The sequence below is a fragment of the Brassica napus genome, chromosome A7 (assembly GCF_020379485.1).
Source record: "Brassica napus cultivar Da-Ae chromosome A7, Da-Ae, whole genome shotgun sequence".
Lineage (NCBI taxonomy): Eukaryota > Viridiplantae > Streptophyta > Magnoliopsida > Brassicales > Brassicaceae > Brassica > Brassica napus.
Genome location: NC_063440.1, coordinates 17,528,633 through 17,553,331, shown reverse-complemented (window position 1 = coordinate 17,553,331; position 24,699 = coordinate 17,528,633). Strand labels below are relative to the sequence as shown.

Here is a 24,699-nt window from a genome sequence, read left to right as displayed (position 1 = left end):
TAATATTTATTCATTTCAAATTTTGAATCAAATCACATAGAATAAATATTTATTCTAAACGTGGACTAAGTAAACATACTAAAAATGCACTAAAATTTTTATACTAATTAACGACTTATCTATGTTTTTTCTGTAATTCAAAATCATTCAGAACTAAAAGAAATAAAAGGGTATAGATTAACAAACAAAATAACATCTAATTATTTTTAAAAAACTTATGTATCAATATTCAAAATAAATCATTCAAATATTATGCATATATTCAATATAACAAAAAATCTAATATAAACTAAAATACTAAGCCTGCGACTTTGGTTTTCTGAAACCGAACCGAACCGAACCGTCAGTTTTCGGTTAACCGAAATTTTAAAAACTATTTCCAAAAGTAACCGAATTAAATTTTGGTTCGGTTTGGTTCGGTTTTCGGTTATTTTCGGTTTTCACCTAAATTTCCAAAAATAACCAATTTTTATGATTTTCGGGTAAATTCGGTATAGGTTTTTAAAAACGTTCGGATTTTTTGGTTAAATTCGGTTATTTTTGGTTATTTCGGTTAATTTCGGTTCGGATTTTCGGTTATTTTTGGTTTTTCCAAAAAAAAAAAAATCAAAAACCGAACCGAACCGAAAACCGAATTATTTTTTAAAATCGTACCGAACCAAACCGATTTCAAAAACATAACCGAACCGAAAACCAAAAATGTCGGTTCGGTTCGGCTGGTTCGGTTCGGGGCAAAGTCGCAGGGCTATAAAACACTATATTGTAAACCATATATCATATACATATTTGAATATCATTTATTTTAATTTTCATCCATCATAATTTTTTTTTTGAATATTCCGTAAAACCAAATAAAAATTTTACCTAAAAATTAACATAAAAAATTATTAAAGAAAAAATATTATAAAATTAACTTTTACACCTAAAAATTTTACCTAAAAATTAACATTTTTTTTGAATATTCCGTAAAACCAAATTAAAATTTTACCTAAAAATTAACATAATAAATAATTAAAGAAAAAATATTATAAAATTAACTTTTAAACCTAAAACTGAAAACATAAACTTATACTAAGTTATTTAGAACAAAAATAAACTAATACTGTTATATCAACAATTTTTTTTTCTGTTAACATTTTTTCGAATGATATAATAAAATTTTATTCAATTTTAGTTTTCTAAATATATGAAAAATTTAATCAAAAAGTTTTATCATGTTTTTTTTGAGTTTATATGAGATCAATCGGTATCGTATTACAGGTTAATAGCAAATTTTTGGATTGTTATTAGATTTATCATATTTTTTATAAATGTGAACTGGATTATATTCTGGGTTGTCGAGTTGCGACCATGAGTCGGGATTGGATATAAAAATGGTGCTTCAAACTCAAATATTTTGATAAAACAACTTAAAAATTATTTATTTAATAAGAACTAAATTCAAGAAAATTTTGTCAAAAAGATCAACAAAAAAATACCCGCTCTTTCGAATCGCGGATCAAAATCTAGTTGTACTTTTAATTCAGTAGATGTGGCTTAATAGATAGTAAAATCTCAGAAAGAGGAATTACTTCCCCCCCACCCAAACAGAATTTGTTATATTTAGGAAAAGAAGATTTCCCTTTTAAGATGACTTACTATCGTAACCGAAAATATATAGAGAATAATGTACGTTGTATTTCTGAATTATCCAAATATTAGGAAAGCACTAATATTGGCAAGTAATAAATCGCTGGCTGGTTAGATTTGTAAATAACACTATTTAAAACTAAATTTAAATGTGATAACAAGAAATAACAATTTATTTATTCATATACTTGCACATACAATTCAAGCAAAAAATTTAATAAATAAAATAAAAGTACTCATACCACTTCAAAAAGGATGGCACTACAAAACTGATGGTACAAAAACTCAATATGCATCCTTTCCTCCCGTGTGTATAACCAAAATAAAATGGAAAGTACTATTTTCTGCTTCTTTAAAATATCCACTATTTTAGTAATCTATCAAATAAGAGAATCAACCACTTGTCATAATTACATGCAAAGTCTTTTACTTTATTTTGTCAAGCTTAAGATAAAATATGTTAAAACACACAAAAAAATACGTTTTGAGAAAATAATAAAACTCGAGGATAGTCATAAAAGGACACATAAGACGATAACACAATATTCTTCTATACATATGAAGTAAATCTTTCATAGATAGAAACATAGAGTATTGTTGTACATATTTTTGTCAACAAAGATTGATGTCTATCTAAACTCTATTTGCATGTTTTAAAGAAAAAGTCTAAAATCTATTTGCACTTTTGCAGCGAATCTCGGTAATTTTAATTTGTATGCACCGTTAAAAAAGTAAAAGATGAAAAGAGCAAGCAATGCTCTTGGTGTTTGAGTCTAGAACAGCGAATATTTGGGCCTTTAGACCCATTTTGATGTAATAGTATGAATTGCTGGTGAAAGCCAGGAAATATTCATCACACTTACAAATACTAGTACTACATGCCTTAAAAGTTTTGGTCAATGTTCTTAAAACCAGACAATAAAACTGAACCGGATATTAATTTGGATCGCAGTTCAATATGGTTTAATCAGGTCAAATTTGATTCAATAATCTAGTTCAATATTTTTTAGATATAGAAATTTAAAACTAAAGTTAGTAAATAATGATAAATAAATAAAAAATAAAAAATACCAAATATAAAATATTATTAATATAAACTATTTTTTGTTCAAATAGTTGGTTTATAGATTTTTGATAATTTGTATTAAGTTCAATAACTTTAAGATATAATCCGACTATTTGACCGGTTCATGGTCGAACTAGTTATTAAATCCAATCCGGCTATATGACCGGTTTATGGTAGAATTTGGTCCGACCACTGGATCGGTTCGGTTTTAAAAACACTGGTTTTGGTATATATATAGTTTTTTTTTAAACGTAGTTTTGGTACTAGTTGTTAATAAGGAGATTCTCACTAGAAGTGTCACACTCTTGTATATACCAGTTTCCAGGAAAGAGATCGGATCATGGAACAAGAATATATAAATACAATAAACTATATATTCAAAATATTATAATTTGTTAATCAAATTCGATAAATATATAAAATAAATCTAACTCATAACATATACAAAGATGAAAAATATAGATCAAATATTTACAGTTAACTAGAAGTAGAATCTTTATAGTTTTACATAAAATATAATAAAATTGATCATAAATTAGTTTTTTAAAACAAAAGACGAATTTAGAATTAAATAATATTAAAAATATAACTAAAAGAACACATTAACTACTATGTAATTTTTTTTTTTTGTAATTAGGAACTCTTAAATTTTTTAAAAATTTGGGGACCCTAGGCAAATGCCTTTTTCATTAAGCTGTAAGCATGGTTCTGACTATCATGATAATATAATTCTTACTTCTTAATGTAATAAAATTGTTATAGTATTCTCAATATTGTGCTTCTTGATTGTGTCAAATGTCGTCTGTACTGATTATTAATTTACTCAAAGACTAACAAAAACATATTATGAAAGATTCGCATAGGTGGATATGAATAATGGGGAGAGGTTTTGTTTCTGAGCAGGGGTACTCTTTGTATTGTATCATATTATATATATAATAAGTATAGTTTAAAGACATTGTTACTATATTTTGGGTTAAATGTAGACTTGAAACTGTTATGGTATTATGTTTGGTTGTAAAAGAAGTCTTGCTAGTTTGGAGAAACTGGGTCAAGCATGGCTGCATGGGTGGCGAGCTAGTGGTCAGATATGAAGCACTACCATTATTAATATTAATGCCTTTTTCAGACTGGACCTACGCTTTTCATTCATGTCTCACGTTAGATCTATTCGTTTTATATGGATTCTTTAAAGGCGCCAAATTTGAGTTTAAACGCATTTGTACAGAATGCTAGATTCTAAGCTTTCGATTGTTCCGAGTCTCTATCCGAAAACTTAACAATAGATTAAAAGCCTCGTATTTGTTTGATTGTAGCAAGTAGTCAATTTATTTGTATGGGTCTTCGTACAAAGAAACAAAAGGTATTTAATATTTTTGGTGCGGAAGGTTTAATAATTTTAAAGGTTTAAGAACTGGAAAGGTGGAGCAGTAAAAAAAAAAGAACTGAAAAGGTGGTAGATGCAGGCCAAAGCAGCGCAGCCTCATAAACTGACGACGATTTTTTAAAAGCAGAGCAAGTTGGATGCATCTGCTATAATGTCCACGCACCTCCTTCAAAGCTATAATCCATTTACTTTACTTAACGTGTATTTGTGTTTACTATTAATCAAAAGGTTGTAAAATAATATCCATAGATTAGAGATCAGAATATATTCAGTTTTATTTTGAACCACTTGATTTTGAATTCACAATTTGGCTTTCTACCAAAACGTTTCGAGTTGAATTGATTGAGCTACCATTATGCCAAACAAAAAGAAAAAAAAATTGATTGAGCTACCAATATCCAATAGCTTCATAGTTTTATTTAATATTACATTTTCTATACATGTTATAAGTTTCTTGTGAAATTTGCATGAAAATGAAGAGAACACATATTAATATGGAAATGATATTTAAAGATATGAAAATTAATTACAGTATATAGTAAAACATTAATCAACTTGATAATAATAAAAAAGAATGTATATAAGCTCTCGATTTTACAGCCTTTGAGAGACGATTGAATCTGACGTGCCTCTCCCAAAGAACTGAATCTTCGCTTGCTTGGGTGGAGGCGTGGACCATGGCGAGCTCGTCGCAAGCCTTTGACGTCTCCCACACCCCGAACCTGAGCTACTTAGACGGATTAGGCGTCGTCCGATGTTAATTGAAAGTGCCTCATCTCTCCTCCTTGCAGATCGCGTGACCTCTGGCGTGGAGGTTACCTTTTTAGCTCTGGTGGCTCGTCAGTCGAAGAGATGCTCTTTGTTACGAGGACGACATGAAAGCTCACTGGAGATTGTGTGTTAGTCATCGTAGCGAAGCTTGTTCGATTGTTGAAAATGGTGATAGTGTCACCGGGTTTACCTTTTGAGATGGCGATTTCCAGAGGTTTGCTTCTCTCCGGTCCATCGCTTCTCTTCGTCATTTGAGTGAGACGTTGCATGCGGTATCTCAGACCCCTGTGGCGGTGGAGTCTCGAGCAGTTCCCGGTGACTCAGGGCCGGTCTAACTTTTTTTTTTAAACATGTAATGTCAATACACTCAAATACAAATTTATGCTCTCATTCTTCATAGAATTTTTTTTATAATGCCCTACAAACAACTAATATTTTTGTATAAAATCAGGATGCCCTAAACGGCCGGTTCCTTTGTCTATGCTCCAGGCATGCCCGATGTTTAGGTTTTTAGTGTTGGTCTTCGATTAGATCCAACGTTTGTGACTACAGGACAATTTTGTGGGCGGGCTAATCTAATGGTAACTGGCGACACAGCGAATGCTGGTTTTGGACACTTTGTTGCTGTTGTGTTCACTGGAGAAGGAAACTACTTCCCCGTGTTTTTTCCATGTCCGTTTCCCTTTTCTATTTGTTTAGATCTAGTAGTAGATTAAGCTTATGCATTTTGCAACTTAAGAAGTAGACGTTTTACCGGTTAACCGATTTTGTATAAAATTTGGATTCCCGAGTACGAGTAGAGTTGATAAATAAAACTTAATGTATTTGTAAAAGGGCGAATGTTTTTTTTTTTTGGGTCAAAAGAAACATACGAAGCCCACTAAAGAAAAGAGGACGCAAGGTTTTTTCTTTAAGGTTGGATCGCGTCAAAAAAAAAAAAAAACCAAACCAGTGGACACAAAAAGGCGGCCCGACCGGGAGACTTATAAAAATGCAACAAACTCCCACGTTGCTAGAGAGAGAGAGATCTAACACTACTAAAAGCCGAATAAGGAGAGCAACGAGCGTGCCACGTAGGATTTTTTATTCAGGCCAATAAGATTTATTTGCTTCGACACGTCAGAACAGCATTGTCTACAGAAACTGGGCCTCTATGTGGTTTCCAACAAAATTAACATGGCCATGTGGAGCCCGACAATTACAATTCAACTTCTCAATTCTCTGTGATCGACTAATCCACTATATCTTCTATCTCTGTAACCCCCTCTTAATCAATGTTCTTTTTTTGTCCAAAAAAAAAAATCAATGTTCTTTTTATACCTTCTGGCTGGTTTCGTTCCACCTTACGTTCATCCTCCTCCTATATAAATGGCTTCGTCTAAACCTAAATCCTATCAAAATCGAAACCTAGCAGTAAGATCAACTGAAACCACTAATCACCGTAGAGCTCCTTCTGATCGATGAGCAGGTATGAGATTGACTTCCTCATATTCATTTTTTTACGACTCAATTCCACTTACCCATACGATATGAAATCGACTTCCTAAAGTGCTAGATTTCTGTTTGTTAAGATTTGTTCCACTGTCGTAACGATTCAATCCCTCTGATTAATTGGTGTGGTGTGAGCGTGATTGTACCTCTGAGCAATAATATTTTAAACGATGGAGATGACCACAATCTATAGTGTGGAATTGGAAGAGGATAATTTTGGAGGAAGCTTAAGGTATCAAGGGGCTGCCACTCGCCTAATAGATGCCTGTTGGACTCACGTTATGTACTTTGAAAGTAAGCTTTATCTCTCCCTCTCTTGAGTTTTAGTTTGTCTCATACTCCTGGTTTCTTTATCCACTTACGGACGATTCACAAATTCTCTGTGAGCTTATCAGATAGACTCAACACCAAAAGATACACCTCTAATTTGGTGTTGCTTTGTTTTAATCCTCAATCTAGAATTTTGCACTACCTTACATGTTCTAAGTAAGCTTTTTTTAAAAAAAATAAATATCTTATTCGTTTAACTACAAGTGAAACAATAGAATTACAAAGATTAAGTGATTGTGAATAGATGGCTAATATATATAGTGATATGTATTCCTGTGAAACTGTTTGGTGTCACTTTGTCCCCCTTTGACAGGAAAGATTGAATGGCACTTTCCACTTTTATCTTCTAGGTCCCTGAATCTACGATCACACTTTGATGGTCTAATTATCTTACTGCAAAATTGAATTATTCCAGCTTTGATTTACTTTGTATATGTTGTGTTATGTTTCATGGCTTTCTATGCTTGAACGTGCATTCTATCAATCATATTGACTTATTTTCCTGTCTGAAAATATTTTTCTACATTATTTTTCTTATGGATTGGCTTCCTACTTCTTCAGGGAGGAGTATATTTTAAGTGGCTCACAATATAAAAAAAACTCCCTCAGAAAATGTTTCAGGTACTGCAGATGTTAAATTTCAGCTAATGCATTTGTACGCGGCTAAAGTGAGAGTGACTTTGTTTTTCCTTCTCCTGAGTCTCCCAAGGTTTGGGATTTTTTTTGCATAAAATGGGTAGAGGGAGATGAAAGTAGCGTAGAAGATATTGCAGGGCACATGAAGAAAAATAACATATTTGGATTGACGAGTGAAGACATTTTATTGGTAAAATCAAATTCAGCATCAATTCAACGTTCATGAGAGAGAGGTATGCTTAATTAGTATAATGTGTCTTAGATTGGAAGTCATTGTTATTATGTTTCTTTAGATGGAATTTTATAACACAATGGTCGAGAGAAGATGTTGATGGTTAAAAAACTGCAATGCAGGCATACAAAGTAGCTAAAAAAATATTGACCAAGGTGAAGTTGTTGAACCAGACAAGGTTTCCTATGGACTAATGGAAAAGGTAATGACTTCAAAACTGCTTTAAAAGAAACTTGGGGTTGATGGTCACGGTAGATTTGTGTGCCAAAACTAACTCTTCAAATTTACTTTTTAGGGTTGATTTGATGGTCTGATAACAATATCTCAAGAAAGAGAATGACGATGTGGATGTCAAATTTGGTAAAGGCTGGCTGCTTCTTTACAGGTATATATAAATATTATACATTCTCCATTTTCTTTTATTTCTGATACTAAGATTCTAAAGTTGTGACGTTTTTAATGCACACAACACAAGGATTGACATAGAAAGGTCACACATGATGAAGTTGCAGCTGCCGCGATGTACGATCATTCAGATTCAATCGTGTTTCAGGTATAAACAATAGAGAAAAGTGAGTCTGCAGGTATTATTCTTTGGGCCATATGTTTCTGTGTGACCCATAAAACATAGTTGACTCATGTTTGTTTCTCAGTGGTGTTGCTGTGTGAATGGTGATGGAATATGCAGACAATATTGTATATTTGATAAACTGGCAAATACATATTCAATTCGCCAGCAGATCCTTGAGCAGTAGTTCATTTTTGTACATGGAATTTAATCTTTATCAGTCTGTATCTAGGTTTATTTCACATAGTGGAACTGCTTATCACTGCAGTTCTCTCTATTGTCTATGTATACTTATTCAGTTTTCATGTATCCTTAGCTTTCTACCTGGATTCAAGTAAGTTAACCGCATTTTCCTCTGTCAATACAATTCACATTTTACTCATATAGTAGCCCAACATAAGAGCTGTGTATACTGTGTTTGCACTTTGCAGGAGAGAGAGAGAGAGTCCTTACTTTTGTTCAGTTCTTATTGTCTTATTTGCCAAACCATATTCTATTGTCGGATTGTCTGCACTATCCAAAATACATCTATGTTTATAATCAACTTCTGTATCTACCAACTTACAACACACCAGCAGTTTAAAAAAAAAAACTTACAACACACCTATTACGTAGTATTCAATTTGTATTTAATCATAAATTTTGATTTTTAAGAAAATAAATAGAAGAAATAGTTTAATATAAAGATCATCTCTGGTTGATTTTTATAAGTCTCTATATGGGTTAACTAGGTGTTTGCCCGCGATGCGGGTTTAAACTATTCATAAATTTTTAAAAAGTTCTTTGTACACTATATTCATTATACTAAAATAAATCTTAAAATAACTTAATATTCTATTTTTAATTATATAATTTATGTTTTTTTAACTTTTTACTAAAATATTTTTTCAGATAACAATACAATATATATATCTATATATAAATAATCTTCTTTTTTTTAATTATATTTTTAGATTTTGGAAAATTCAATATTCTATTTTTAACTAGATAATTAAGAATTTTATTTGATTAATATATAGTTATATAATTATGTTTTTAACTTTTCACTAAAAAACTTTTTCAGATAACAATACAACATATACAAAAATTATCTCCTTTTAAAATTATATTTTCAGATTTTGGATAATTCTTACTATTATTAATTTTAATCAATTATCTAATCAAATAAATTGAAATTTTGTTTTTATTTTTTAATTTATTTATATATTTTATTTATTCATTAAGGGTAAAAACTATTTTAACCACTATAACTTTTAACTTGAGAGCTCGATTCCAAAAATTTACTTCGCAAATAATAGTATAGATGAAACGAAAAATTTAAGACAAATATAAAGCATCCAAAATCGGAAAAAAAAATTTCATAACTAGCATTAACCCAAAACAGATAAAAATGTGAAGATAAAAAAAATTTACATTCATATTAATATTATAAATAATTTATGAAAGTTGTTACTCGCTTCAAACACTATGAACAACATGGATCAAATCAAACCACTCACAACAAATCTAAAAAAACAAAAGAGCACATAAGACCAACATCAAATTTATTAGAACAATAATATATAGATGTAAGACAAATATACATATATCAGTAAAATCATATCTTAAATTCATTTAAATTGTAAAAAAAATATTAATATTTTTGAAAATGGCCAAACAATTAAAAATGGTAAAACAATGTAGTTTTTTTTCTAAACAATAGGTTTACATTTAAAATTATATCTGTCACATGTAAATTATATCAAATTATATATTGTATTCAAAAGGTCAGTTTTAAATTATTTGGCAAAACAAATACTCTTTCCATTTCACAAAGATAGACTTTCTAGCGTTTTCGCACATATTAAAAAAACACATTAAGTCACTATACTAAATGTATCGCTTTCTGCAATTTCAATTTTTAATATTTTTTAACCAATAGTAATTCAATAAAATCAATTAATTTTCTTGAAATTTATAATTTTTTCATAGAAAACATAAAATATCTATCTTTGTCAAGAAAAAAATTCTCTAAAATATCTATCTTTTTGATAGTGAGGGAGTATAATATTAAAACGTCAAAATATATAATCCGCGCGAAGCGCGGAGATAAACTCTAGTATAGCTAAAGAATAGGAAAGGAGGCTTCACTCTTCTCCTTCCTTCGCGCCTCTGACGAATTCTCTGTATAGAATTAGGAACAGCGCTCTCTCTCTCTCTCTCTCTGTTCAGAAAGTAAAAGCAAAGAGATAAGAGAAAAGAAATGTCTAATCTCCTCAAGGATTTTCAGGTCGAGGCCAAGAACCCGTCGCTGGAGGCTCGCCAGCGATGGAGATCATCCGTCTCCATCGTCAAAAATCGAGCTCGTCGTTTCCGTATGATCAGCAATCTCGAGAAGCTCGCTGAGAATGAGAAGAAGAGATGTCAAATCCAGGTCTGTTTGTTTTCTTTCCTCTCTGTTCTCGTGATATATATATATATATATAGTTGGTCATTTTCATCCTTTGATCTTGATTTCTGGTGAATGTTTGCTTTCCTGGATAAAGTCTTGGAGTTCTTGTTTTTTTTTAAGTCTGGAATTTTTTTGGAAATTGTAGTTAGTGATTTCAGTGAAAAATTATTTCTAAAAAAGATATTTTGTACATTTTATTCATATTTTATTAGTTAACAATAAATTATAAATTTTAAAATTGATTATTAACAGGTTTTACATTCTTAAACAGAATATCATTTCACATAACCAATTTTCAACCAACATTAAAATAGACAGCAGAGTAAATATGGTTTCTAAAACGGAAGGCATAGTTAATATCAAATTTTAATGAGCTTTTAAAATGCATAAACATAATGTTTCAAAAATACAAGGAGAGTTTTTTTCTTTTTATCATTTATTTTTATTTTATAAAATATTTAGAAGTGAATAAAAATTGTTCTATGCTTTTTTATTGCTATTACATGATGAATTATTTGCAGTTGATGATCCGTTTGTTTTTGTTGGCATTGTTGATTATTTTATTTTTCTGCATAGTGAAGTCATCTTTTCTATAGATCCTTCGTTTACTAGATATTGTTTAGGAATAATAAACTTTGATCCAAAAAAAATAATAATGAACATTCCCCAATAAAACGGGAATTAGCCTTTTTCAATAAAATAAAATAAAATGGGGATTATGATTTTAATAAAAAATGTAACGGATGAGTTAACTACTGCTATTTAATGTGCCAACAACTGGAGAATGACATAAAACTTAGGTCATGCTTTTGTGTCTCACATTTAATCAACCAATTGATCTTAAGCAGCGTCCCCATCGTTACGCGTTTCTTTAAATTAAAAAAACTCACTTTCTGGACGTTGCATTAAGATATGGTCTGTGCGACTCTGTGGTCTATTTTTTTTTTTTTTTTTTTGACAGCAAAGAGACTCTGTGGTCTATATTATTCATATAGCTCTTGACTTTTTTATGGTACTGCATTCTCTTGACTTTATGTGCAATTACCTACCCTAGCTTTTAGGAAGTTTCGTAGGAAATTTCGTTAGGAGCGAATCCCATACTGTTCTGAAACAGACATCCATCTTTATTTGTCCCACTTGCGTGGAGAAAATAAAGAAAGAATAACTTTGAAACCGAGTCTTTTTGTCTTGTTCTTCTCGGTCTTGGTCGTTTTCAGTTTCCTATTAAATTGGAAACGTATTTTTTAAGTTTTCTTAACTCGAGCATTGAACAAAACAGTAGTCTGTTTAACTATTGTAACTGACAAATTGAACCATTAAGCAAAGTAAATTGACTCATCCAGTGGCAAAGACATTTTTAGTTGTGTTAGCTCCGGTTGTATCTTGTTGGATCTCTGAAAATTTTACGCACAACCACACTTTAGACAGTGCCAGCTCTGAGATTTCAATAAATTCTTTCTTTTTAATAGATTTAGTGGCTTTATTTTCCTTTAAAAAAAATTGGGGAAAGAGGCGGAAATTTCATTTGGTTTTGCCTAGGACCGATCCTGACTTTAGATGCTGTTGCTGAAAGATTATAACCCTATCTCTGTCTAAGAAAGCGTAATGCAAAAGAAATAAGCAACCAATCTTTGTGGTGGTTTGAGTGTTTTGATGCTTAGCCTTCAGATATTGAGTCCTCCATGAAGCTCGATGTCTGTTCTGTTCTTTCTTGTAGTGATCAACAATTTAGTTGTTGTAGTGTTCTTCAACCAACTATCTCACTTTTACTTGTTTGTCAATAACACAGGAAAAGATACGAGTTGCCTTCTATGTTCAAAAGGCAGCTCTTCAGTTCATTGATGGTATGATCTATTGAGTTACAGACATTTGCATAATTTGGTGGGTTTATTTTATAATTTAACATTTTTCTTTTCTATCTTTATATTTTTTTTTTGCAGCTGGTGCACGTCGTGAATATAAACTCACTGATGAGGTCAGACAAGCGGGATTTCACGTGGAAGCAGATGAACTCGCTTCCATGGTTCGAAACCACGACACAAGGAGCCTCACTAAAAGCGGAGGAGCTGAAGGAATCGCTCAGAAACTATCCGTATCTCTCACCGAAGGTGTTCGTTCAAGTGAGCTACACATCAGAGAAAAAATCTACGGAGCGAATCGGTACGCTGAGAAACCAGCCAGATCATTCTTAACATTCGTTTGGGAAGCACTTCAAGACGTGACTCTCATCATCCTCATGGTCTGCGCTGTGGTATCCATAGGAGTGGGAGTAGCCACAGAGGGGTTCCCAAAGGGAATGTACGATGGAACAGGAATCTTGCTGAGTATAATCTTGGTGGTTATGGTTACTGCTGTCAGCGACTACAGACAGTCTCTTCAGTTCAGAGATTTGGATAGAGAGAAGAAGAAAATCAATATTCAAGTCACTAGAGATGGGAATAGACAAGAGGTATCCATCGATGACTTGGTTGTTGGTGACGTGGTTCATCTATCTATTGGTGATCGAGTTCCAGCTGATGGTGTTTTCATAACCGGATACAATCTTGAGATTGACGAGTCAAGCTTATCCGGAGAGAGTGAGCCATCACATGTCAACAAAGAGAAACCGTTTCTTCTTTCAGGAACCAAAGTTCAAAACGGGTCTGCGAAGATGCTTGTGACAACCGTTGGTATGAGGACTGAGTGGGGGAAGTTGATGGAGACTTTAAGTGAAGGTGGAGAGGATGAGACTCCTCTTCAGGTGAAGCTAAACGGAGTTGCTACGATCATAGGTAAGATTGGTTTGGGGTTTGCGGTGCTGACGTTTGTGGTGTTGTGCGTAAGGTTCGTGATAGGGAAAGCTGCTGCTGGTGGGATCAGTGAGTGGTCTTCTGAAGATGCGTTGACGCTGCTCGACTACTTTGCTATTGCTGTGACCATTATAGTCGTTGCTGTACCCGAAGGTTTACCTTTGGCTGTGACGTTAAGTCTAGCGTTTGCTATGAAGCAGTTGATGAAGGACAGGGCGCTTGTGAGGCATCTGGCTGCTTGTGAGACGATGGGCTCTTCTACCTGCATTTGCACTGATAAGACCGGGACGTTAACGACTAACCATATGGTTGTCAATAAAGTTTGGATATGTGAAAATATCAAGGAGAGGCGAGAGGAGAACTTTGAGCTTAACCTGTCTGAACAAGTTAAGAATCTCCTTATACAGGCGATATTTCAGAACACTGGTTCTGAGGTTGTGAAGGATAAGGAAGGAAAGACTCAGATTCTTGGATCACCTACTGAAAGAGCTATACTAGAGTTTGGTTTGCTTTTAGGCGGTGATGTTGAGATGCAACGGCGAGAACACAAGATACTTAAGATTGAGCCTTTCAATTCAGACAAGAAGAAGATGTCTGTTCTTACATCTCACTCCGGTGGCAAGGTACGCGCCTTCTGCAAAGGTGCGTCTGAGATTGTCCTGAAGATGTGTGAAAAGGTTGTGGATTCAAGCGGCAAATCTGTTCCTCTAACTGAAGAGAAGATTGCAGCGGTCTCTGAAGTCATAGAGGGGTTTGCCTCGGAGGCGTTGAGGACTCTTTGCTTGGTTTACACAGATCTTGATGAAGCTCCGAGTGGTGATCTTCCTGATGGTGGCTACACGTTGGTTGCGGTTGTTGGAATCAAGGATCCGGTTCGTCCCGGGGTTAGAGAAGCTGTACAAACTTGTCAAAACGCTGGAATCACTGTTCGTATGGTCACTGGTGATAACATAAGCACGGCTAAAGCTATTGCGAAGGAATGTGGGATTCTTACAGCAGGTGGTGTGGCTATAGAAGGTTCAGAGTTTCGTAACTTGCCTCCACATGAGATGAGAGCTATTTTACCCAAAATTCAGGTGATGGCTCGGTCTTTGCCGTTGGATAAGCATACATTAGTCAACAACTTGAGGAAGATCGGAGAGGTGGTTGCGGTGACTGGAGATGGAACCAATGATGCTCCTGCGTTGCATGAGTCTGACATTGGACTTGCCATGGGAATAGCTGGAACTGAGGTTAGTTCTTAGCCTTTGTTTGTTTTGGATGTTCCACAAAACTTGTTTGTATGTTGTCTTTATGTTTAAAACTCCCACACAGGTTGCGAAAGAGAATGCTGATGTGATCATAATGGACGACAACTTTGCGACGATTGTGAACGTGGCGAGATGGGGACGTGCTGTGTATATAAACATCCAGAAGTTTGTTCAGTTCCAGCTTACTGTTAATGTCGTTGCGCTGATCATCAACTTTGTATCTGCTTGCATCACTGGTAAGTAAAATCAATACACACTCACATCGATGATTGTTTGAGTCTCCACCAATGAATGTTTTGGCACGTTTTCAGGATCTGCACCACTCACGGCGGTGCAGTTGCTTTGGGTGAACATGATCATGGACACACTTGGTGCATTGGCTCTAGCGACCGAGCCTCCCAACGAAGGTTTAATGAAACGTCAACCAATCGGTAGAACCGCAAGCTTCATCACCAGAGCCATGTGGAGAAACATCATTGGTCAAAGCATTTACCAGCTAATCGTCCTCGGCATTCTCAACTTTTATGGGAAGCAAATACTCAACCTCAACGGTCCGGATTCAACAGCTGTTCTCAACACTATCATCTTCAACTCCTTTGTCTTTTGTCAGGTAACATGAATACAACAAACATTCAACCATAAATAAAAGTGTTTCTGACACAAAACAGGTGTTTAACGAGGTGAACAGCCGAGAGATTGAGAAGATAAACGTGTTTGAAGGAATGTTCAGCAGTTGGGTGTTTGTTGCTGTGATGACTGCAACAATTGGGTTCCAACTGATCATTGTTGAGTTGCTTGGTGCGTTTGCAAGCACTGTTCCTTTGAGCTGGCAACATTGGCTTCTCTGCATTGTGATTGGTTCCATAAGCATGATTCTAGCCGTTGGTCTTAAATGCATACCTGTTGAGTCCAACAGTCATCATGATGGCTATGAGCTGCTTCCTTCTGGTCCATCTGACTCTGCCTGATCTGACCCAACTTCCTTAGTACGATTGCTACGTCCATTTTCTATATCGGATTCGTTTTCTACTTTAGTGATCTGATTTCAAATATGTATAAAATCTAACACGCCAAGCGTTACCAGAAGTTTTTTTTTTTTGGATTGATTTTCCTTTTTGATTTCTAAAAGAAAAGCTTGTTGTGTAACATTCAGTAAAGCTCTAAAAAATCATCATTCGAGATCAGAAGCAAGACATGAAGAGTTTCATCACCTATTTGCTTTAAGCCAAGGGATCAATTTTCTTGAAGGATCAGTCACACCATGATAATCATTACTACTTAAACCTATGTTACCATGCAGCTGATGCTTCTGGAGCCAAAGGCAACTAAGCAAAGCCTTGTTAAATCTAAGAAGATGCAAGAGAAACCTATGCATGAACATAAACCAAAGACAGAACGTAACACCACTCATGCATGTTGAAAATAGACAGTGGACACTAAGATCAATCAAGATGATGGCCAGGTATCAGGACAGTGACTCCAATGATATGGTAACTACTGACTTAATAACCAATGCAAAAGCACTGAAAAGTTAGAAAAAAGAAGAAGATGAATCTGCTTAAATAGCTATGCAAACCGGCTGAAACCTTAGCTATAACTTCATAACAGGTTCCACAGAGTGGTACGCACTAGTGTTTAACTATGTTCTCGTCCTTCCGATCAAACTGCAGAGTTTCTTATGACACTCACTCTCTCTCACACACACGCCAAAGATATACCCAAACCGATAATTTCTGATACCATAAAAAAAAAAAGTAACTTGGTAAAGATGTTTAAGAAACGCATTACAATCAAAGACAAAGGTTCAAATCATTTAGAGAGTTTCTCAAGCTTCTCATCAGCATCCTCGAGCGCACGCACAAGATGCAAGATACGGTACCGTTGCTTCTCGTTTTCAGAAGTAAGTTTCTCCACCTAGTAGTAGAATCAACAGTCAAAAACTCACAAGAAGAAAAGACCAAGGTAATGAACTGTAAGAAGGAGAGATGGTTTACCTTATCCTTTTCTTGCTTCACCGTCTTGTTAGCTTCTTCGAGTTTGCACTGCATTTGAGTGATCTTTTCCACAAGTTCCGCATCTGGAACATCTGATAAACAAAACAAATAACAGACACATGACATAAGTAAAGCAAACACTTGAAATTTCAGAACTTTAAAGAGATTAGTATGAAGAAAGAACCTGTCTTGGTGGAGGCAACAGCAGCTTCAAGCCTAGCTAATCGTTCCTACACATGGAATTGACAGTTTGAAACTTGTTCATCTCATCGGATTGGATGAGATCAAATCCGCGAACAAGGGAGAAGCATAAAGACTCTAACTTTGAATCATTTCGATAAAAGGGTTTTAGGTTTTTTGAAAAAAAGAAAGAGAACCTGAGCTTCGGTGGCTCTGTGAAAGAAAGGTTTCAATGTCTCCGGTAGCTGATCCTCCGCCGCCATAACTTCTCACACACCTCCTCCGGTTAATCTGGATTCAGTTTTTCTTTTAAACTTAAACAGTTAAACCCCACTTTCTTTCCCCTGGGTGTCCGGTTTGTTCCGGTTATTCGGTTCGGTTTCTTTAGCTTGGTTCAGCGGTTGATTACATTTCTATAACCGAAATGTCTTAGAAATATTGGAAGTCATTAACAGAGCTCCGAGCTAACATTCTACAATCTAAACTCGTGTTTCACACGTAATGCAGGCATGAGCAGTTGATTAACCACACCAAAGTCTTATCAGGAAGGACTTACAAGTTAGTGACTCAGCTTTTAGAACTCTCACAGGGGCTAGCAGCTAGATAAATCACAATTTTGCTGTGGAATCTATCTTTAACCCTTAAGACAATCTTCGCTTTGTTTTTCACTGGAATCAATTGTTTTCTTGCTTTTACTTTGGTAACAATAACATGTCTCTCACATTTGGTCATCTTTGCTAAAGTTGTTCTACTTGATGTTTGGACTAATATTAAAGATTATTTCCAATCAAATCGTTTGAAGGTTTCTGACTTGTGACGAAGCCAACATTAGTTTCTGATATACATTTGAGCATTTCAAATTTGATTAAGAGGAAAAATCATAGCATGTCACCAGTTAACAAAACTTTTATTACTTTAAATTATCACTGTAAAGAAGGGATAGTAATAATCCAACACACCAGAGTCATCAAAAGAGAAGAGATATCTCTATTCTGTTTAACCTAAACCTATGTGAAGCTTCTTCAGTGTGAAGGGCTACTAGATAGTTTCAATTTCTTTGGGGGTGGGTTTCCTCCAGAGAGCACCACATATGAATAGAAACACAACATGGCAGCACTGCAAGGAAAAAAAAAGGCAGAAACACAAGGTTACATGAAGCCACTAAAAGATAGATACATCAGACTCTGATATACATCACAAAAGGAATCCTCACCTGACGACAGCAAAAATCCCAGCAGGAAACAGCTTCTTAGTCTGCATAAGTACAACAGTAAGCAGTTGAAGTCAAGCAAGCAAAAGTTAAACAAGTAATATGATCACAAAGATGATGAATTACCATAGAATAAGCTGTGAAGTTCTTCCAGAAGACGACAGCTGAAAGCACTGCAAATTTAGGATTTCGAAAGAATTAGTAAGCATCTCTTAGTATACCTGCTGAAGACGACAGCTGAAAGCACTGATTAATTGTTCATGTAGACAGTAAATGAAGATTACCTGCTTGACCAAGAATATAAGGGAAACTAGATTTTCCCTGACGCCAAATCTTCAAGCTCAATGTACTAAGAGCAAGAAGGCCACCACCATAGAGGACCCCAGTACTTAAACTTGTTAGGTTCCGTGAAACCACAAATCCAAGCAACCCTCCACTCATAACGAGCCCACCTGACACAGTGTCCTCTAATAACTTCAACAGGAAGCTCAGCAATCCTATTGAAACTAAGTTTCGAGAGAGAGAGAGTGACAAAGTATACCATAAGGAATGCCGAAACAGAAGTCGTGGATCTTCGCTGCTCTTTTTGGCTGTACCGTGTCAACATGTTCCTTACTGGTAGCAGTTTCATCAACTGAGGAATACGGTTTTGATGTTTTCTCAACAAAAGGTTTAGAAACCTCAGCTGTGTAGCTCAGGGAAGCAGGTGTTTCTGAGCTGTTCCCATCAACGCTTCTAACTACAAAACACTGCACATAAAGACTGTTTCAAGTTATCTATCTGGGTACGACTAAAATCAATCAAGCTGGTAACTTTTTGACATGGGCATCACTGTAACCAAATCGAGATGAAGAAAGCTACGTTCTTTTTATGAGTTACTCGAGAAGTTTACCACGTGGCGAGACCAGAGGCATGGGAACGATCGGGTCTGGAAGCGGAATTGGCGATTGGTGGTGGAGAGACGAGCAAGGTGAGAGATTTTCGTCGCCATCTTTCGAGATCTGAGACTCTTGGAGTGTGGTCAGCACGAGAGGAAGTGGTTTGGTTTTGATTCATCCCGGCGTTAAGGACTCTTTCTCTTGCTTAAATGAAGACGATGATGACCGGGCAATCGCGACCGTTCGTTCGGTTTTGAATATCTGACCGGTCAAAATGACTACTCGTATATGAATTTTTATTCGGTTTAGTTGGGTTAGGCTTTGATTTCGGTTTGTTTTTTAGGTGGGCTTGGATTTGTCTTAGGCTCTTTGTTCGGCTTATTCCGTTTTCAAACCCATTTGTGTTAGATGATAATGGAGGGCCCTTAGAGGTTGTTTTACAAATGTGTGTATCTCAGTTTGCCGGAACTAGTGTGTAAAAGTGTGGTCTCGCTAGATCTACTTGTTATTATCGCTGTGTTTTCATCGCATTACATCATCCAGTCCAAACATTGATGGTTCTTCGTAGAGTCGGCTTTGCGATCTTCTCATCGGAGCTGCTATTTTCTATGGAGGATCTTAGACATTTTGTTTTCAAAATTCATTGGTGGGTTTTTCAACGTCGATTTTGATTTTTTTACGTTCTTTCAAATGTGGGTTTTATATGACTATAAGTGAAACTTTTCTATGGATCTTTTCTCTCTTTAGCCGCATCTATCATTCGTCATATTTTAGTTATTTTTGTTTACGAGTCTATCGTTGAGAATTTTTCAGATTGTCACCGTCTTAGTCTATTAGACTATTAATTTTAATATAAGCATTTGATGTCAAAAGAAAAAGAATGTATCGGATGATTTGGATCTATCAAAAATTTATCACAAGTTAGCTTAAGAAAATACGCACACAATTTATTAAACTAATGCTTCAATAAGCAGAAATGAGTTCAAGTAGATCACAAGGAAAACAAAAGTTGTAACTCACCTACAAGTTTAAATTGTAACTTCCAAAATAATTGTTTTTGCTTTTTTTTTCAGAAAATAATACTCCGTATTATTTGCGGTTAAAGTTATAATAAAACCAAAAGGTCCAAAACCTACTGCCGCATGTTCAAATTGCGTTGGAAAGGGCTCCAAGTAATAATTAAATGTGTTAATTTGCTGAGTAACCAATTTTGGAAGGGAAATAAAGCACTTTATACTGATTTTAATGTTTTAACTAAATAAAATTTAACACACATTTGAGCCGCTTATAGCATTTTCCTTTCCAGGTAATCAGTGACAGAGAGAACATATGACATCGATGATGAAGGACATGAGGATGAGAAAAAGAATTAACTTACATCATAAGTGAGTATTGGATCATTGATTATATGGTCTTGTGGTAGTTATGGTAGAAATATAATCGCATTTACAGAGGAGAGTAAACAATGATGGAAACACCACCGATGATGTTATTTTACATGTACAAAACAATAGTATATACTCTTAATAGTACATACTAGGTTGAGACCCGCGCCTTACGCAGAATGAACATTATATATATAAATTATTTTATATATTATATGTTTATAACATATTATGAAATAATAAATATATATATAATAATTAAAAAGTCATTATCTACTACTTATATAATTAAATTGGTACGAACATATAAATAAATTTTATAAATCGAAATATAATTTTTCTATTTGATATGATATATAATTAAATTTAAATGATAGTAACATATATATGGTATATTTTAATATTAATATTTATTAGATGATGCTTTTTCTCATATTTGTTTTTCACTGTGGGATTAATGGTTTATGTAATTTATAATATTTTAAAAAATTAAGTTGTCAATATTTTTGCAAATTGTTTTATCAAAAAAATGTCAAAGTAAATTTCAAAATTAAGATATTTATGCATTTTTATATGGCATATAGTTTAATTTAAAATGATACATATATTTATATATTTTTTATTTTTGATACTTATTAAATGAGACTTTCAACTTATATTATTTTTTAATTATTTGTATCATGTCATAACGAAAGTTTTAAATCGTAGATCACAAAATTTGAATGTGAAGCTTTTAACAGTTTTAGTAATTTATACTCGTTTTTAAAAATTCAAAATATAATATATAAATAATTTTTTTTTAATTTTTATTATATGGTTACTATGATTGTTTAATTTATTTTAATAGTTTAAAATTAAACAAATATAGTTATAATACACACTTATTTTTATCAAATCTTTATTATTCAAAAATCATTAATTGTCATATATACTTTAGCCAAATTAGGAAATTCCGTAATCTTATTTAAGGAAATAATGAAGTACATTAATAATGTATTTATTGTGATTTAATAAAAAGCTTATTATATATTTAGATGGACCAACTTATTTCTCTAAAGATTCTAAGAATCATTCTAATGATGACACGTGACTACAAAAAAATATTGCAATGCTTCTCAAATAATATATAGGGGATGGACAAAAATGAATCACTACTATTTACTATCAAATCGTGTAATGAAGTCCAAATCACACATTTCTTTCCCAAAAAATTCCTATATATAAGTTATGTTGTTGTTGCAATTGTTGTTTTATTTTGTAATATGAAAATATTGTTCTATTCTTTTTAATAAAATTAAAATAGTACTAATATTACATTTTTATATACAAAGTATAATAATTTACCACTGCAAATTGAGCATGGTTCAAGCTGTTATATATTCTATTTATAGACCCCCACTCCCACCCGGCATCCCATGAATACTAAACCCAAACCCTAAACACTGAACTGTAAACCCTAGTTACAAAACTCAAATCCAAATATAAAACCATAGAATATAATGTTTAAATTTCTTTAATTACAAATCACAAATATTAACAAACATGAAATAACGATTAGTACACATAATTACAAACTATAAGATGTGCGCATAAGAAAAGTGGGTTATTCCATTCTAAACAAATAGTATTAAAATATGAAGCTACTGGAAACTATTTAATTTGGTAGTACGATGTGTGCAACCATTGTTTAAGAGAATACACAAAGTCAGATACTGACATTCACCAATAATGGATCGATAAATTAAGAAAATGATAGGTCTGCCGGAAGAGATAAAAATGGTAAAAGAAAAATAGTATTTCTCAATCATCCAATAAAATGGAACATGATAAATAGTATATTACATTGTAGCTTAACACGATGAATAAGAAAGTGTTGAATTTGAAGGTAAGACATATTGTTCTGTTTTATAGATGTATGTGAGTAATAGACGACTATGTCTTAAAAAATATAGTACCATTACAAATATCTATACTAGAAAGCACATGCTATAACATCCTTTCGTCGAATATAGTATAGACGGCGAGTAATCTCTTACATATCCTCTTTTCCGACACGGCGATACACATTCATAGGCACCGTCGTTTTGTACCGCCCATCACCCAAACGGAGTTGGTCTCTCTAAATTTGAATATAACAACTTTCTTATCTTGTGTCTTCTCTTCATCTTCATTGATACGATAGTCTATTTTATCTTCGGTCTATGATTTTGGGGTTGCTTTGACTTTGTCGCCTTCCTAGTTTTATTCGTTGTCATTTTTCAGTCATTTTGGATGGCTCTTCCGCTTATAGATGTGAATGAAGCTTAAATCACGATGTACTATTTACAATAAGACAACATATAATTGAAAATATAAGGGAATTTGTGTCTGTTGCATCAGTGAAGATTAAGGATACAAAGGCGATTATATATATTAACACCGTGTAGCCATTTAGGTAAAATAGATAGATGATAAATTATTTAATTTTTGTTGATTATACAATCCAATTTCCTGAGATATATGTTTCGCCGTGGAAATATACGGGTTAACGAGCCAATGACCTCCGAATCATTTAAAAAAGCTCTCAAATCTGGAACTTCAGTTATAATGAAATAGACTTAGATATAAAACTAAAATAAATGAGCAATTTAGCATAACACACAGTCATTGGTGTGACTATCGGAGCAAAAAAAAAACTGGAAGACTTTTCCTCACATTTTAATGTTCAACAACAGACAGCAGCAATACACTACGGTACGGTCCAAGCCTCACCGAAAACAAGTCTTTTCGACTTTTCTAGTTCCATCATTGTTAAACTCTCACATGCACACACTCAAAAACAATGGCTCCAATTGATAAACATCGCTTAATCATAGAATCACGGAAAAATTAATTAAACTGCAGAAAAAAAATAATTAAGATGCAAAAAATTTTAAAATTTGCGAAATGGCAAAATATATATTAGATTGATTAAAATATTTTATATGGTATTTACTTTATTATAAGACAACGTAAATTAAAATTCAGCATAAATCATTTATCTTCAGAAAAAATTCAAATAAATTTATGTTTTATTTCAGTCTTTTACTTTTCTAGTTTGATTCACTTTTTAGTTTCTTTGGTCTATAATGTCAAAATAAGATCTAGAGTTTTGTTTTTGCTTAATACAGAGTTTTCTGTTTTGAATGTTTTTTTATCGGTTGAGCAATTGTTACAGGATGATTAGGTCTCGTATTTCTCATGTTAAAAAAGTAAACCCATTTAAGTATGATTTTTTTTTCTGTTGGACTGCTTCAGCATACTTTTATTCGTCTCAGTTCCATTTTCTGAATTAGAGATCTTATTTCCAAATAAATTCCAGTTTCAACAGCCTTAAACCCTAATAAATTCCAGTTGTTGCTTAACTTGCAAGTTTCACCAAGTGGACTTATGAAGAGGCAATTGTTTCTCTCACCATAGCTGATACCATTTGTATTAACTATTAGGATTTAGGAGATACCAAACACTCAGTTTTCCTTAATGGCCCTTTCGGTATAAATCCATATGCCATTGGGTATATATATTTGCATATTTCCCTATAGTATTTTTTCGTCTGGTTATTATGTTATTACAAACTATGGGAAACATTACATAGACGATATTATAGCCGACAATTTTACTTGTCTTATGAAGATTCACGTTTGACTGCAACATTCTGAACCGTTCTGTGAAATTCATTTCTGATGGTATTTCTTGTGTCATGCCGAGGATTTCTTGCAAGCATTTACTCAATATATATATATGAGTGTGTATTAAGAAGGGCAAGATCAACATGATAAGGATTTATTCTAATCTCTTTTAATTATCACTAGGTCAAATTATCTCTTGTAATTAACACAAGCCTAACCAAAACCATCATTGACACGGCTTCTATTTTTGTCGTCCAAATTACTGAAATTGACCCCAAGAAGAAATTTCTTTGGCTATTTATGATCACAATGCTTCTACTGTTCAACACAAGACACGTCATTTCATGATTGTAATCTATAGTACGAACTCAATCATAATTTGTGGTCTGAGTTTTATACTATTTTTTTTTTAATTTTTGTTTCTTCATGATCTTTTGTACTGCGTTTCTAGGCTGCTACGATTTAATACTGAGGTTATGTATAAGAATATTCGCTTATAGTCTTGGGTATCCTCTAACCCCTATCCAATATTGTACATTTTGTTAATATCAAATGTCTAGTTCACCCATTACAAAAACAAACACATCATTTGCGATGGGAAAACGGTATCGCAAATTAGTGACGCCTTAACAAATTTTCAGGTAAGTCACTGAATCTGTATGGAACTAATTACACATACTTGGACTTGAACCTTCTAGGAAAATCGAATTAGGGCAAGAAAATTGCTAACTGCGTCAATCCATCCGGTCGAAAAATAAGTTTGATGTATAATTGTTAAACATCTATGAAACTTAGCTATACATTTTAATGTCTTTGAAATTCTTC

The 24,699-nt window shown here is 33.5% G+C and overlaps 3 protein-coding genes across 4 annotated transcripts; 1 reads left to right on the top strand and 2 right to left on the bottom strand.

Annotated features, from left to right (window-relative positions):
- The first annotated feature begins 5,760 nt into the window (after positions 1-5,760).
- Positions 5,761-15,728, top strand: LOC106353237 (putative calcium-transporting ATPase 11, plasma membrane-type). Its single transcript, XM_048737059.1, has 7 exons — positions 5,761-5,878; positions 10,210-10,523; positions 12,331-12,385; positions 12,482-14,562; positions 14,645-14,816; positions 14,892-15,190; positions 15,249-15,728. Exons 2-7 carry the CDS (start codon positions 10,353-10,355, stop codon positions 15,546-15,548), a joined length of 3,078 nt encoding a protein of 1,025 aa, XP_048593016.1. The 5' UTR covers positions 5,761-5,878; positions 10,210-10,352; the 3' UTR covers positions 15,549-15,728.
- Positions 15,729-16,295: 567 nt separating this feature from the next.
- On the bottom strand, positions 16,296-17,109 carry LOC106353238. Its single transcript, XM_013792949.3, has 4 exons — positions 16,952-17,109; positions 16,759-16,804; positions 16,575-16,666; positions 16,296-16,494 (listed from the first exon to the last, which is right to left on the bottom strand). The coding sequence occupies exons 1-4, from the start codon at positions 17,015-17,017 to the stop codon at positions 16,390-16,392; spliced, it is 309 nt and encodes a 102-aa protein (XP_013648403.2). The 5' UTR covers positions 17,018-17,109; the 3' UTR covers positions 16,296-16,389.
- Positions 17,110-17,642: 533 nt separating this feature from the next.
- On the bottom strand, positions 17,643-19,082 carry LOC106391943 (protein FATTY ACID EXPORT 1, chloroplastic). Of its 2 annotated transcripts, none has more exons than XM_048737060.1 (6): positions 18,857-19,082; positions 18,506-18,713; positions 18,249-18,416; positions 18,091-18,137; positions 17,968-18,008; positions 17,643-17,870 (listed from the first exon to the last, which is right to left on the bottom strand). In XM_048737060.1, exons 1-6 carry the CDS (start codon positions 18,953-18,955, stop codon positions 17,777-17,779), a joined length of 657 nt encoding a protein of 218 aa, XP_048593017.1. In that variant the 5' UTR covers positions 18,956-19,082; the 3' UTR covers positions 17,643-17,776. The 2 variants fall into 2 exon arrangements, with proteins under 2 accessions (XP_048593017.1, XP_048593018.1); XM_048737061.1 differs by having other exon boundaries at positions 18,506-18,726; positions 18,857-19,035.
- Between the last annotated feature and the right edge of the window lie 5,617 nt (positions 19,083-24,699).